The sequence below is a fragment of the Cicer arietinum genome, chromosome 4 (genome assembly GCF_000331145.2).
Source record: "Cicer arietinum cultivar CDC Frontier isolate Library 1 chromosome 4, Cicar.CDCFrontier_v2.0, whole genome shotgun sequence".
Classification (NCBI taxonomy): domain Eukaryota; kingdom Viridiplantae; phylum Streptophyta; class Magnoliopsida; order Fabales; family Fabaceae; genus Cicer; species Cicer arietinum.
In genome coordinates this window covers 38,097,624-38,115,123 of record NC_021163.2, presented here as the reverse complement: position 1 = coordinate 38,115,123, position 17,500 = coordinate 38,097,624, and the positions used below count along the sequence as shown (strand labels likewise).

Below are 17,500 nucleotides of genomic sequence, written 5' to 3'. Positions count from 1 at the left end.
TGTTTTAGATTGTGATTCTTACAAATACAAATTTGGGAGTTGCAATGATTTCTAGTGATTAGGTTCAATCACACTAGTGTTAAACGATGTCAAGAATGATTAGCATGACATTACCGCTACAATGCAGGGTTGTGATTGGTGTCGATTTAACAATATTATTTCCAAGAGAAGAAAGGTTGGGCTCCGGTGAAACATTAAGTGTAGTGGTTCTATACTTCTAGATAACGAATCTACGCGGCCAAATTTACTTGCCCAATCCAGTCGAGTTCAAATACATTTGTTTACAAGAGGTGAGGCACTGGCCTTGATTGACATTGCAGTTTCAAACAAATTTAATCGAATACATGCAGACAATATATAAACAAAGCAAACCAGCAGGATATCTTCCAAAGTTGAACGTCATTTCTTTCTCAATTTAAGTAGAAATTGATAAAAAGGTAGAAATTGATGGGGATTTTCCTTAATGAGTCAACAGACAGATTAAGGGATAAAATTTATCCAAAATGGACAATTCATAGACAATATTTAGACTACATGCTCGGTACAATACTATACTATGTTTAACATGTGATGTGATATGACTCAAACCTCCCCCTTTTCCCTTAACAATGTTAAAAGTCGGGTGAGGTTCACAGCAAACTAACTTATCTTCAGAGCATCCAAAATAAAGGGGGAAGAAAACATTGTAACTATGTAACTATTAGGATGATAGGCTTGTGTCAGGAAGAAAAAGGATATATGGTGCATTAGAGGTAATGCAGCTCTGCAACCACGCCAACTTTTGCCTGGAACCCACAGCACCGTAAATGCAGAGAAAAGTGAACTTTTGCCAACTTTTGCCGGGAAACCAAATGCCATTTACATTTGTGTTTCAGGTTATTATCGACGTCCTCTTCTGCCATTCCCACGGTTCCCTCTCCCACGGCCACGTCCACGACCACGGCCATTAAACCCTGATCCGTGGGATTTGAGCCCCAAAGATTGAACTCCCCTCTTTTTCTGGGGTCCCGCATCTTTATCATCATCATCATCCTTGTAGGTTGCTTTGCTTCTCGAGGTGAATGTTATTTCTCGTGATCCTCCAGGACCCAGTTTAACACCACGTGGAATATGAGAGATTTTTTGGTCATCTTTTAGAGCTGCCACTCTATCTCCCATAGGAAGTGATTCCTCTGCTGCAAGTGATTTTCGGCTCCAGAATGCCTCTGCATGCTGCTCATTCTTAATTTCGTACATCCTATATCATGTGAAAATGTTCCAGAAATTACAAATCAATATACAAAGAACTAAAGTTAGAAACTCTAAATTATTTCATAAACATGCAGAAAATAATCTACTTACTTTCTTAGTTACAGAAATTATATTAAATTGAACCTAAAAATATGATGAATCTTCCCACTTATGTACACCATAAAACATAAGGAACCAATCAAATTGGTAACAGATTCTAACCTTGGAACTCGAGTTTTCTGATTCATTTTATCTGTACGCTCATCTTCTGATGATGCACCATCTTCACCTAGACTTAGATCGTCATCAGACATGACAGGTTCAAAATGTTCCTTTAACAAGGATGTTTGCTTCTTAGCACCCATGGGATGCAAAGCTAAATATTCTTCGGAGGACTCCTTAATCTCAAAATCCTGAAGCCAAATAAGAAGTAATGATTGTCAGAAAGAAACGTTTCTCATTAAAAGACAAAGCACTCATAGCAACACCCCAAAATATAGCATTGCATTCAAATATTTTTATGTTGCAGTTAAATCTGAAATTTCTGTAGCAAATACTATTAGAAGCATAAGTTCACATCAATCATCCGTATGAAACATAAAATGAAATTGTGGAAAATCAATCTGTGCAAAACATGATATTTTATGTACGCCAAAAATTCCAACATTTGTCTATTGAAAAAATGTATGCCAAAAATTCAATAGATCACTAATGGGGTTGGGACTACATGAGATTTAAATTAAATACCATCCAGCCTGTTGGAAAAAGGTGGGAAGTTGCAGTGTTAAAATGCAGTGGTTTGAGCCTTTACTTCTCAGGACAGACAAGGGCAGAGGAGAGAGCATATAAAGTCATTAAAAATACTAAAACGTCTAACTTATTACAGATCAAATTACCTCATTTGTAAATATAGCTTTAAATCTCTCATCTTGAAGATCTTGCATGCTAAGCCCTTTCTTTTTATTGGATGCCTTTTTAGTTTCTTCATCTTCAGCAGCATCTCTCTTTTCATTTTCAACATCTTCATCTTTAAGGAGGCGAGCTGCAAGGTCCCGATTAACTTTGGGTAATTTTCTCTTGATCTGCAACAAAAATGATTGATGCATTGCAATGGATTAATATTCACATCATCAACCACTAACACCCTTAACGATACAAAATATGAATAAAAAACTAAAATGCTCAGTAAAGCAGTCAACCGTAATTCTTGAGGCCCGTTCAGCTTCTAATTTTTCTCGCTTGTTCTGTTCAAAATAAGCTTCAAATTCAAAAGGATCTGCCAACGCTTTTGCCTGCAAGAATTAATACGTCATATAAGAGAACGAAAGCAGAATCTAGGTCCGGCAATATCTAAGAAACAACCATTGTGCATTATCTTAATCAAGCAAGATACAATAGATAACAATGCAGTGGATCTGATATCCTCAAACAGCAAAAAACACAATGAAGACAGAGAAAAAACTATCTAGTCCTCTCTCCAATTTTGTTACTATAGCACACTATTTACTAGCCCAATATTTCACTTCCCAAATATAGTCATTTGATATCATAATAAAACACTTTAAAGTCTATATAAAACAGACAGAAATAAAATAAATAAACCAACAAATTAAACTAACTGATCCTACGTTAGAAAAAACGGGCAGAAAACTTGTGATGTGATCAACACTCGAGGATGCAATCTAGGCGTCCAGACCAACTTCACTTATTACTCAACAATGCCAACGGAAAAGTACAAGTCCTTCATCTTATGGTGATGGATAGGGTTGGTGAATTCAATTTTAGATGTTAACTTGCACAAAGCAATAAACCTGCTTGATCAAATATTTTTTAACAAAATAGGAAAAACTGTAAAATAATCCAAGGGGATGTTAGTATGCGGGACCCACTGTCAAGAAAATTAACATCAATTTCTATAGGATTTCAGGGGAAGGTCTAGGCAGGTTTCCAGTGTGGTTCATATAATTTCTTAAAATAGAATCATGAAAAATGAGGAAAATCCAAAGGTGGATATCAAAAAGGAGCCTAGTGGGCTTGACTCCACCATTGCATGAAATATTATCAGCCAATCTGTTTTCTTTTCAAACTCTCAACTTTCCTCAATGCTATTAAATGGTTCTACCTCCGCCCCTAAATAAAGGACCCTCTTGTGATTTTTCCTTGTCCTTTTTTACAAGACCCTTTCACTTTTCAACTACATTAATTATTTCTTTACAAACTTGCCCCTAATTAATTATGAAACATTTTTTTCAACAATTTGTAATAAATACTACAATAAAATCATAAAACTAAGTCTCTTTCTTCAAGGGTAAACTAGTAAAACAATTCAAATTACCAACAAATTTAATACTACAATCAACTTTCTTAATTTTCGTGATTTAGTCAATAGGGCCTTATATATAGGGACGGAGGTAGTACAATTCATCAACCACATTGCATGACATGACTACATGAACCTTGCTCATGTTTCTATGCAGATGTCAATCCAACATATTTTTTTTTATCAACTTAATATCATACAAAAATTTGATGTAAGACTGAGGATGCTCTTTGAAAAAAAAAATTAAAAACAAAATAGAACGAAAAAATCTCAGCATTTGTAACTCATGAAATTTATCTAAATGGATAAGAAAATATGTCAAGACAACCCACCTTTTTGTATAACGCATAATGAATAAAGAAGCCGTGCATGTAGGCTCTAAGTACATTGGTGCCAATCAGGTGGGTCAAATTTAACCTGTCAAGCTCCTCCTTTGTCAAAAATTTGTAATGATCATAAATAGTCGTTTGTCCTCCCATCTCTAGCTCCTCCTGTAAAAATAGTTCTTATGTCAAACAAAAGAGAGATTAAGCAATGTAATACTAATACTTCAGTAATTAAGAACATACCGTGAAATTTTCTAGAGAAGAACACCACTTAGGAGCAGGTCCAAGGGATGGTATGAAATAAGATGGTATTTGGCTACAGTCCAAGGCCAGCAAAATCAAACCACTACCAGGAAATGTACACACATCATTTATTGTTCCTGTTGTCGGTTCAATGCTGGTCAAACCTTCTCCCTGAAAACAAATTACAATCCCGATGAACGCACAATATAAATGCTGCTATAACGTTTAGGAAAGCATTCCAAGCCCATCTAAACATAAAAAATGTGGTAGCAATTGCAAGCAAACCACAAAACAAAGGTACTAAATTGAGTATCACTATTTTAATCTTCCAGAAAGGACTTTTGTATTAACTTATATGATAATAACTCACTCAACTAGCACTTAGCTTCTGTTCAGCAGTCAAATTTAACTTCTCGGCGGTTATATGGTTAGAGTGGCTACAAATTTTTTAGGAATTTGGATTGGATCCCTAACATTATATGTAACCATAGTTGGCAAGACCAAGATCCCACCTAGGAACGAAAATGCGGTGGCAAGATTGTAAGACATAGAATCACAATAAGGATCGAAAGATCCTACCAAAATTTATAATATTAGTATATAATTATATAATATAATTTATGTTGGCTATAAGTTGTTACACAGCTAATATTTTCATTTAATATATTATTTTCAATATTTCCCTATCATTTTATTTTACAAAAAAAAAAATGTATCCTTATAAGGTGGGTCATGTATCTGTTTTAGCCTCTCTTTTTTTCATAGTGTTGTCCCATTTTCTCATAAAAAGATCCCATTTTAATGATCGAGCACATGGTCAAAACAAAACGTTAGCTCAAGAATTAGTGTCTATCCTAATTCTCCTTCTCATTTCGCACAAAATGGGCTTGCTGGAATGCTTCCCTCATATTTAAATCTCTGGGTTTTTCACTAATGGAATGCTTGAAATTAATCATGTCATTCAGCATTACTTGTAAACATGACTACCGTGTCAGGATCAACATGACTAATAAAAATAGACACTAGAACATGCAAACTTAAAGAAAATAAAGATGATCAGAAATAATGAGAGCAGGAACTAATTGACCTACCGTGTCAGGATCCCATATCCTAACGACGTGATTATCACTAGTAATCAGCATTGCTCGTTCAAAGTTCATAGTACGATGCCACTTAATGTCCAATATGGAACTCCCATACCTATGACAATTTTTAACCATTGAACCGTTAATATATAAATATATATGTTGCAAGTACAAATAAATTACAAACAGCTCTCTAAATCATGGATGCCATCTTACATATGATCCTGTATTCTCACAGGACGTGATGAGCGCAAGTCATAGATGAGAACCTGCATAAGCATAATTAAATGTAAATAATATTCGTTTTGAAATGGAAAACTACACACATGGAATTTAAGTTTAACTAGTGTCATAGTGATCCCACGACAATTACAATAGAAACTAGAAAAAATAGAGAAAACTTTTCCATCTTCTATCCTGCCACGAGAATTTGTCCTATCCATTATTTGGCAAAGACTGCAAGTCCTCATCACTTCCAAACAAAAAATTATGAATCTAGGGGTCATGTAACAGCTTATCATCGATGACTTTGTGGGTTCCCTCTTTGAAACTCAACTAACATTAGGCCTAATATCAGTGTTACGAACTAACAATTCCTAACCTTCAAGATTAGGGATATGGGATTATTCACCCGTAGATTTATTGATAATGTTGAGATATTGCCCTGTTTTAGTTTTCCTTTGTTCCTATTATGTAGAATTAGATATTTTGTTTACATCTTTATGATATTAGCTCTTATTCTTATCCCTATAATTTAGGAATCTTGATTGTAACGTTTGATTATCAATACATAAGGATGAGGGTTTAGTCTCCCACACAATTCAGATTAATTCTTTCTCCTTTTCAAGTTGGTATCAGAGCTCACATCTGTGGGCCTGATTTAGAACAAACAAAAACAAAAAGTCAGAAAGCCCCAAAATCAGGAATTACAAAAGATGGTGTGAGACGTTGAAGAAATTTGGTGGTTTATACTGTGATTATCTGGTCTAATAACAAGGTTATGACTGCTTACAAAAGATGGTGTGAGACGTTGAAGAAATTTGCAAGATTGATGCTCAACTGGAAGATTTCAAGACACAATCAAAGTTTTTGGTAGTCCGATAGCAAAGGTTGCACTTAAAACCAAACCTCCATCACAATGGTGGGAATCACATGGGGATGAGCATCCAAAACTTCAATCTTTTGCAATTCGTGTGTTAAGCTTAACTTGCAGTTCATCCAGATGTGAATGAAACTAGAGCACTTTTGAGATGGTAAAAATTGCTTTAAAATTTCACTTTGAAAATTATCTACAACTTGCTATATACTAATGGAGTTTGTATCTATTAGGTTCACACGACGAGGAGAATTCATTTGAAGCAAAAGACAATAAATGATGTTCTATTTGTGATGGGAAATTCAAAATTAGCTAAGAAGCAAACTAGAAATATGATAGAACATAACCTTGATGATCTTGAATCTGATGATGAATGGATTGTAATTTGTAGATAATAATGAAGGTTCATCTGCAAATGACATTTTACATTTCACAATAGAAAATGAAAATTTGGAATTTGACAATCAAAATGAAGGAGGAATGGAGTTGAAGATTTTGTCCTCAAGATGATTTGGAGATTCACAACCTTGATGATAAATTTGATGGAGAAGGAGCTGAAGTATGGAAGATGTTGGTTTTGATCACAACGCCTTGGATGAATTGTTAAATTAAAGCTTAAATGTTTTTAGATGATGGTGATAGGTTTTGTGTTTTTATTTGAAACAACGGTAATAGCCTTTTGTGTTTCAACTTGTGACTTTTTATTGAATCAATTAAAAAATTTAGGTTAACGTTATTTTTCTTAATTTTATGGTTTAATTTTGTCTATTTTGTGAGATCTGTGTTACAATCCACGATCTACGCTTTTTCTATATCACAAAGATCTTTGGTCAGATCTCAAATTTGATAACCTTGATTGCCACCGTGTCATTTAAAGTGACACCTCAGCACTCCTATCAGAGCTACTTGACGGGACGGCATTTTGACCAACATGATTCAATTTGAGGGAGGAACTTGTTATTTCAGAAATTTGAGGTACCAAATTGTCTAACACTCACAATTTTAGGTCCCAATTTGGTGGTTTATACTGTGATTATCTGGTCTAATAAATATCTCGAGCTTTTTTTTATCAATATAGACCCAAATATCAATTCATTTTCAATGTAGCAAAAAAGACCAAGGCCATCAATTCCTTTTCATATACAGATTTGAAGAGAGATTAATCACTAGGGCATCGGTGAAATAAATTACTAGTCTGTTATTTTGAGACAGCACCGCTCCTATGACACTGCCATAAGCATCACATTCAATTGAAAATGGTAGAGTGAAGTTTTAGCATAGTCAACACAAGTGTTGGTGTGACTACTTGTTGCAATGCCCTGAGAATTTCCAAACTAGCTTGACTTCACATGAAATTCCCCTTTTTTAACAAATTTGTTGAAGGTCTAGAAATTTACCTTAATCACAAATAAATCTTCTATAGTACCATGTGAGTCCAAAGAACCCTCTGGGACTATGGCTTTATTCAAAACCTCCCTATTTATACACGATAGTCTCAACTACCCCATTAACTAATCTAGTTTGACAGGCTAGCAACCATTTTAATTTCATTTGGCTATTGAATTATAATATACTGGAACAAAAAATAGCACTGTACCTTTCCTGCACTACTTCCAACAGCCATTAAGAAGCCACCATCAACGTCAAACTCAAGTGCAGTGACCTCCTACAAAAATAGAAAGCTAAACGATAAATATGGCAATTACAAAACAAAATTTACAAATAAATTTTTAAACTTTGATCCGATTATGAAATGTAAACAAAGGAAAGATAGATGTTTCCAGCCAATAGGAAATTTCTAATAGCACATAAATGGCCAACATTCACTTACACAAGAATGTGATCCATCATATTTTCCTTATACAGTTTCAGCACTTCCAGATTAAAAAATCAGTATCATATATTCTCTACATTCTAATGCCTTAAACTAGGTTATCAAACGGCCAGATCGCACTGCATTTGCAGCGGAGCAGTGGCTCACCGCGATAGGACTCATTGGTGTGTCGCTTATTAAGGGTGCAACCATAAAAAAGTGGGGGCCATGCATCAGATTTGAGGCGCATTTATGTATGGAGTGGTGCACAGTGGCTGCAAAAATGAAGGCAGCTTGAAAATCCTAAAACACCTTTAAAATATAGTAGCTGTTTCATAGGATGACAAGGGCATGTTGGTATTTCATGCAGTAGATGGTCTTAAGAAACACCAGCAGACAACCACAATGGGGGGGTTTCGCTCAGAATAAGCGAGAGAAAAGCCTTTGGATAAGTGAAAGAAAAGGGAAAGACAAGAGAGGTGGAGGGATTACTAATGAAAGAAAAGACTTATCAATAATATATGACAAAACAGAGCATTGAAAAGTCAAACAAGGATGGAAAACATCAAACCCAATTCCTTGGAAAGTACAAAAGAGTGTAAGTGGGGCGTCATCTTGGGCAACAGAAGGGAAACTTACAACTCACCCCCCTCCCAAACCCAGTACCATAGCTGTAGTATGTTGTCAATCACGGATAGCGGGGCGGAGCACCCAACCCCAAAAATAGGATAGCGGGATGAGCACTATTATGAAGACCAAAAGCAGTATATAGACTAAACATAAAACACAAACAGTAGACAAACATACTAAAAAATAGCAAAAATAAAATACACAAATAAAGGGGTAATCATAGTGCTTCATATTTCATAACCAAAATGGCAAAAAATAGAAGTATATGAACAAAGAAGAAAATAGAAGTATATTAACAAAGAAGAAAACAGAGGAACGGTCACATCAGTTATGTTTGGGATTTAAAATAATAATTTGAAGGAGGAGAAAGGTCAATAAATAATAAAATAATAGGATTTTTAGTGCAAAAAGACTCAAATACCCTTAATGAAATTAAAAAAAATTAACAAACCCTAAAAAAACAGAGTAGCAGGTCATGGACCCAGGTCATGCGCAACGCGTCGATGCGTTTGAGCGCTATTCGCAACCGCGTTTGCCGCAACGGGTGACGGCGGTTTCACGGTGAGGGCACTGCGGAGATGGCTGCCGCCGCAACGCAATTCCGCAATTGCGCGCATATCAGAATAATAATGCTAATAATAATAATGTCTAGTGAGATTTTGGTTGTTAGAATCGATAAGGTTAACATATTTATATTTAAAGAAATTTACAATCTGAATATTAAAATCTACAACTACAGAAAATCTATAGATGGTTAAATGAAACAGAAAAGGAATCTATTTACATGTATACATAGTATATACTACTTAAAATAAATAATTTAACATAACTTATTTAGTGTATATATAGTATAAATTTTGTTTTATCAATATATAGTATTAATTAATTAAATGCAAATTTAAAATTATTATTATAGTGGCCATCACACTACACACTAATTCCACTATCCTAGTTTTAGAGCCGGCTGCTCTGCTATTTGGAATTGACAACTTAGGCGTCATAATAGGCTTTCTGAAAAAGAATAAATGCTACCTGGTCAACATCACCACTAGGTCCGACAGCATCAATTCTACCAACTGAAGATCTCACACGCATGTCAAAGCATTCCAAAGCACCATCTTCACCACCACAGGCAACTAACCCATGAAGCTTGCTAAAATTCAGGTAAGATGCATTCCACTTATTCAATACAGGGTACGTAAAGAAATATGCAAAGCAATTATAAATGAAGAAAATAAAGCAGGGTGTAAGTTGGTACATAAGTGCACTACTACTTACCTACGACAAACTACATTCAGCGCAGGGGATTGTGTGCTAAGGGAGGAGAGAAATCGTCCCTGCCAAGTAAGAAAAGCAGGTAAATACTGACATGAAAAATCCAATATGTTTTGTTTTATCAAAGAAAGATGCAAATTACAAGACAGACAACAGAAGTTGTCATGTTTATACCTTATAGCAGATATGGAATGTCAAGACCCAATCGAAAAAACTTAGTAAAGGTATATTCCAAATGACCAATGAAAATAATTAAAAGATCATTTAAACATGGAATATCTTATTAAGTATAATTATACAACAGCTTTCCATTTTTAATAATTTCTTTTTCGCAAAATTCAACCAATCTGAAAAGACATTTGTATGGTACTGAACTACTGATGATGCTATAATAAAAGCAAGTTAAAAATCTAAACACCTGTTCTAGGTTAATTCTGTACAGATCGGGGGAAGAGGCAGCACAAAGCAAGTCACAAGACCACTCATCATAAGTAATATCCCTTCCCATCCTGTCATAATAGAACATCAAATATAGTTATCACACTTGTAAAAGTTGACCCCTAAGTAATCTGAATATATCAAGGTTGGGTGAAGTAACATGCATGTTTATCCAAAGAATCAGCAGGCAGCAGCTACTTATATAAGAAATCTGGAAATACATGAAGAAATGCATTGACAAGTATTACAAAGCAAATTATTTTGAAGTCTGAACATATGGAATGATAATTTCTATTGAATGAGCAATTTAAGCAAGCAGCAAAACTAGTAACTACTCCATAATGTGAGCAATTTTGAAGGTAAGGAATTCCCAACTGATAAACAAGTAGTGCAGCACAATAGAATGAAAACCATCAAAGTAACTTGTATGAGGTATTAATATCTACTCCAATGATCAAAACAAAAACATCAAAGTATAAATACGGCAGAACAAACATATACTCCAACTGATAAACAAGTAGTGCAGCACAATAGAATGAAAACCATCAAAGTAACTTGTATGAGGTATTAATATCTACTCCAATGATCAAAACAAAAACATCAAAGTATAAATACGGCAGAACAAACATATACTCCAACTGATAAACAAGTAGTGCAGCACAATAGAATGAAAACCATCAAAGTAACTTGTATGAGGTATTAATATCTACTCCAATGATCAAAACAAAAACATCAAAGTATAAATACGGCAGAACAAACATATACTCCAACTGATAAACAAGTAGTGCAGCACAATAGAATGAAAACCATCAAAGTAACTTGTATGAGGTATTAATATCTACTCCAATGATCAAAACAAAAACATCAAAGTATAAATACGGCAGAAAAAACATATACTTTGCAGTTTCCAATAGACCAAGCTTCTAACTCTAACAACTTTCCAATCTTTCATAGAAGGATAAAAAAAATTCACAATAATGGAATAATTCTGGAGAATAAATCATCGTCCAAAGGGAAGATATTATTATATACAACAAGCACATCAGAAGAACAATCACAACCAATTACAAAAATATAACATCTAAATGACAACTCTTTATTATTATTATTATTATTATTATTATTATTATTATTATTATTATTATTATTATTATTATTATTATTATTATTATTATTATTATTGTTATTGTTGTTGTTGTTGTTGTTGTTGTATATAACCAATCCAGATAAATTTCAGTGATATTACGGCTTTAAAGCTCTTTGTATTTGTATAAAAAATTATCACATCAAATGAATTTAGAGCTTAGAATGAGAACAGTATCTATCTATAAGCTTCAATTATCCTAATTTATGTTACAATAGGACTAAAGACACAGCTCAAAGAAATAAAAGGGTTAAGCCAGAAAAAAGATTGCAGTCCTTAATGAGAGATAATCAAGTAGAAATATTAAATTAATAAGGGATTAATTAAAAGCAAGAAAAAATTTAGCCAATATGAATCATGTGGCCTTTACTACATCCAACAGGCCCTTATGTGATTCTTTTGCATAAAAACTCCAACTCTATTTCATCAATATTTAGCAAATCCAAGATGTCAAAATTGAGAAGAGTATTTCCATGTCTTCCCAAAAATAAACACTAGAAACCGAGTCATCTCAACTATGGAAACATGTTAGATCTACTATGAAAGTTGAATTGATAATTCTTTCTACTATCCATTCATATATATGACGTTCAAATCATGTTTTAGGTTCAACTATTTTAACGCATTCACTAATGAATTTTCAGGATGTACTCGGGTATTCACAATGAAATAATGTACTCAGATACTTCCCGATTTCCATCTTAATTTTTTTATGCTGAAATTAAAACTCAACTTAGCACAAAATTAAGGTTCTTTGAAGTGACACAACAAGATAACCTTTTCTTTTACTATCTCCCCTTTCCATTTTTAGCAAGATATCATAAAACATTCCACTTTTCAACAAACACCTTAACAAAATGGAACAACCTAAAGGAAGATGGCAGGTGTACCCTAAATTGCTCGAACACTGTTATTTCATCCAAATAGGCTTGTCTATTTTTGGCTTAATGCATTCTTACTTCTTAGCGGCCTGTTTAAATTAATCAATATGCTTTCTTCCTCTTTTAAATTAATCAATTAATCAATATGCCTTCTTCCTCTTTTGACAATAAAGCTCTTCTTTCCATTTTATTTTCAAGCTATAATTTTAAGCTATTATACGTGTCTTTCTTGGATATTCCAAATTACAAAAAGAATATCACTATTGTTCTCCAAATTACAAAACACGTCATTGTGATAATTAATTATTTTTTTGTATACAACAAACTATATACTTCAAGAGCAATGTAGATAAAGCCTAAAGAAGAAACCTTGGTATTCGCAAACTGTAGTGCTTTCCATATTTTGCATGCAGACTAACAGAGCGGTCAGCACATAAAAATGCAAGTTTTGAATAGTCATCACTTAAAACCTACACCAGAAAAAGTATTTAGTTGTCAAATCAGAAGATTTGAGATATACATAGTTAAACTCAAGTCAACCACCCAATTTGTTCGTAAGGAATTTCTTACAAACATGCATGAAATATTAATATTATATTAATATCGATATAAATGAAATGAAATGAAATGAAATGAAATGAAGCACAACAACAATCAGAATATAATTTTATTGGACATGTGAAAACTGCAAGAATACAAGTCTGCCTAGAAATTAAAAACAAGAGATGATTCAAACTTTTGAATAGAAGGTGTAGCACTATAGTTATAAAAAAACAACTAAATAGAAGTACCATTATAGGACTCGCAATGAGAAGTTACTACCACACAAGCAGAGTTTTTCACTTGACCATCAAGAAAGGAGTCCAATAGAAAGGAATGCAATACAGATATTAACTATTAAGAGGGAAACATTCAAAATGTCCACAAGCACAAGAACATTACCAAACTTCATAGTCAAAGTAAAAAATCTTACAGAGGATTAGAAAGAAATATCAATCAATGGGACAGAAAGTGGCAAGGTTGGCATCAAACATGGAAGAAAAAGAAAAGAAATAGTGGTGAAAATGAAGAAAAGTTGGTAAGAATTGCATCCATAGCATACCAACTAAAGTACCTGAAAATCAATGATCTCTGAATCCAAATGTCTTTCAAACTTTAATCCCAGCTCCCTGACCTCGTACACTTTTACTTGTGGTGGATATATACCTTCAATATTGAATTGATATGTGTCTTTACTTATCACATTCTCTTTGATTTCATCAAATAGACAAATACTTAACAAGTGCCTCTTATTGGGAGGCAAACCTCCTATATTTTTCTACACATTACTGGTCACTTTCTAATTTAACCGGTTACAAATTCTCGCTAAAATTTTCTTTCAAGACCAAAAAGGAATTCAAAACTGGTCACTGCAAACAAAATTAAATTTCTAGAAATTCTAGTTTGTGTTTTCCTGCTTGTTGTGGAAACCTAAAACATGATTTTCTCTGCACATTGTGACTTGTTTGACAGGTGACTAGCTAGGCTTTAGAAAACAGTCAACGAACGCAATTGAAGTTTAGAATGTCTCAGCAGCCACAATTGCAACAGCATATTTGGTCGAAATATCAAAAATCACAAGGCAGTTGCAAATTCAATTTAAAACAAGTTGATTGATTATCTTCATTAAATGTTGATACCAAATGTAGTGGTCTCTAATAATAAAGACCGGCCACTAAAAAATCAAACATCAACATTTCAATTTAAATTTTTCTATCTAGATAAAATCAAGTAACATTGTGCCAAATTAATCATCATTAATAGTCTACCTGAAGCTATGATAAACTCGCCATCAGGAGTTGCCTTAATCTTCGTTGTTGCAGTTGTAAACCTCAAGTCTTCTAGCAATTGCACGTTTTGTGTATAACCTAACGTAAATTAAAAAACAAAAGAAACAATGAATAATAGAAAAGAAAACGAGAACAGAAACAGAAAGGAAAAAGGTGAAGAGAAGTACTTTTGACAGCTCGATGAGATTTTTCTTTCTTAGATGGAAGCCAGGAAGCAAGCGAGGGTTGTTGTGATGCTATTGTGTACATTTTTACCCCATTTATAGATGTCGACTTGATACCGCCATCACGAGTCGCCATTGTTGCTTCTGTTAAATACCGAGAGAGAGATAGAGAGGGAGATTGTTAGTTCGAAGACAATTTTTTGGCGAGGTGGTGACCGGCAAGAATATGGATAAAGAGATGCCGGAGAAGAATCAACGGCAGTGGCGGGCGGCTACGAAACAGAAACGTCTCTCGACCACGAAGTCGGTACTGATTCACAACACCAAGACAGAGAATAGGGTTTATGGTTTAAGTCTTTTTGTTTTATATAAAAATATATTTTATATTTATATTTTATATACTATTATTTTAATTTAATATAAATCTAACATTTTGCTAGTTATATCCCCAATTTAATTTTGAGTAAAAAAAAATCACCTATTTAATTTAATTAAAAATAAATAAATCTAACACTTTTTCAACTATATCTCATTTGAGATGATATAATGAATGTTATAACTATTAAAATTTACACAGTTTCTCCAATTTTTACTGAAATAAAGAAATACAACAGTGGTGTTATATAGTATTAGAAATATTTTTTAAAAAAATCAAGAACGCTAAAAAAGTAAAAAAAATAATTTTTTTTTTAAGATTAGTGCAAGAACTCTAAAATTTTAAGTTTATAATCATACACTAAAGTAGTGGGTTCAAATAATCAAACCAATTAGCGACACATGTTTTTTTTCGAAATAATCAAACCAAAGTATAATCATAAACTAAAGTAGTGGGTTCAAATCCCCTTTCGAAATTTTAAATTTTATTTTAATTTTAAATTTATTACTATTTTATAAATTAGGTACAAGTATAGTTGATGTTTTTGCTTCAAGGACGGTTATAGATTCTACAGAAAAATTCATCACCGATCAGGTATTATTATTACTTATAATCTACCACCGATCAAATTTTTATTATAGCGGTACTATTTCCTTCTCAAGAATCTATATTTGAATGGGCAAAAACCATTGGAAGGCAAAATGAAATTTTAATTGTTACCATTGGATCAGATAAAGCAACTGGAAAGAGGGGAAGAAAAGACAAATTGATTTTGGGATGCGAAAGAGGTGGAAGATATAAATCAAAATCAAAATAAACAGTAACTTGTTCTCATAAGGAAAATTGTTCGTTTACTCTCAAATGTATACCGTTAAGTGTCGGTGAAAGATGGAAAATTAGTGTTCGTTGTGGAACACACAATCATGATTTACTTGATATTGTAACCGATCATTCTTATTTGGGACGTTTAAATGAAGAAGAGAGGAAATTTGTCAATGATATGACAAAGTATAAGCTTGCACCCAGATTCATTTGAAAGAGAGAAATAAAAGTTAATCTCACAATTCCAAGTCAAATATATAAAGCAAGGAGTACTTATCGATCATCATTGAGAGGTTTGTACACACAAATGCAGCATTTGTTGAAGTTAATAGAACAAGAAAATTATGTGTATTGGACAAGAAGATGGGAGAATTCAGATGTTTTGAGAGATATATTTTGGACGCATATTGATTGTATAAAGTTGTTAAACATGTTTCCTTTTGTTTTGATATGTGATAGCACATACAAAACAAATAGATATCGGTTACCATTACTTGAAGTTGTCGGTGTCACATCTACTAGTTTAACACTTTCGGTTGGGTTTGTTTATTTGGAACAGGAGCGACAAGATAACTTCATCTGGGCATTTGAAAAGGGTTGAAAGTTGTTCAAATCTGATACTTTAATTTCTAAAGTTATTGTGACTGATAGAGATCTTGCCATGATGAATGCGATTAGTGTTGTGTTTCCTACTTCAAAACATTGAAGTTAAAAATGTCAATTATAAGGAATGGAGGTTTGAATTATAATTGCCCCTTTTAAAATATTCTTGTTTAAAACTAAAAATTCAACTCAAGATTGATCTTGGTTATACCGAAGATTGATATTGGTTAGTAAAAAACAGCAATATCAATGTTATCAATATAAACTTTGATTGTAATGCATAAAATAAATAGAGATAGAGATAGAGAGATCACACAAGGATATATCCTGGTTCACCCAACCCGGGTTACGTCCAGTCCTCACAATCGTGAGGTTTTCCACTAAGTGTTTAAAACGAACCTTCTTGGTTTTACAACACCTAGTTTAGATCAACTTTGATCTGATACAAAGTTAAAACCTTTCCAACCAGAAAGGAGTTCAATCAAGTCACCTATCAACCTTGATAGGATTTCTTACAATCTACCCAAACTATACTAAACTCTTATAGTTTGAGTTTTACAATAATGATGAGATTGTTTTTTTGTTAGAATCTGAGATGTCTCAACTCTTGTTTAAGATCTGATTCTTTGACAGAGAAAAACACAAGAATGATTCTAGGAATCGAATGGGAAAAATCAGAACTGATTCAATGTATGTGAGTGAGAGAAATTCAAGTATGATTGAATGATTGATGCTTTTCTTGGCACTTTGAGTTGTGTATTGTTCTTCATCTTGAAGCTGCTTTTATAGACTTCAAGAGAGCTTGGGACAGCTCATATGGCCGTTGAAATAAGGCCATCTGTCATGAAAAAGCTGTTGGATAAAGTTTGTCATAAAGCAAGAGTAATCACAGCTGCATCCAAGATCGATCTTGAGAACCAGGATTGATCTTCGAATTTGTTTGTGATAAACTAACTTGTACTTTGTGATTGTGTCAGATGTCTGATTTGAGTGCATGCTTTTCAATCACGTGTGCAGGTTTAGAAAAGTACAATCAGTAGTGTTCTTTACAACTTGTAGCTTTGTACTTGCACTTGCCTCATTTGAAGAATGATCTTGTATTATGCCTTTATTGAAGAATGTCTTTGATTCTTCAAATTCTGGAACAAATCGAGACATTCAAGTATGATTGAATGATTGATGCTTTTCTTGGCACTTTGAGTTGTGTATTGTTCTTCATCTTGAA

The 17,500-nt window shown here is 33.4% G+C and overlaps 1 protein-coding gene across 1 annotated transcript; it reads right to left on the bottom strand.

Moving 5' to 3' along the window:
- Positions 1–382: 382 nt before the first annotated feature.
- On the bottom strand, positions 383–14,818 carry LOC101506175 (uncharacterized). Its single transcript, XM_004514843.3, has 16 exons — positions 14,478–14,818; positions 14,290–14,388; positions 13,596–13,687; positions 12,851–12,951; positions 10,437–10,527; positions 10,022–10,080; positions 9,776–9,896; positions 7,898–7,966; positions 5,421–5,473; positions 5,211–5,319; positions 4,120–4,290; positions 3,883–4,041; positions 2,430–2,522; positions 2,127–2,312; positions 1,453–1,643; positions 383–1,237 (listed from the first exon to the last, which is right to left on the bottom strand). The coding sequence occupies exons 1-16, from the start codon at positions 14,608–14,610 to the stop codon at positions 880–882; spliced, it is 2,085 nt and encodes a 694-aa protein (XP_004514900.1). The 5' UTR covers positions 14,611–14,818; the 3' UTR covers positions 383–879.
- Positions 14,819–17,500: the final 2,682 nt, after the last annotated feature.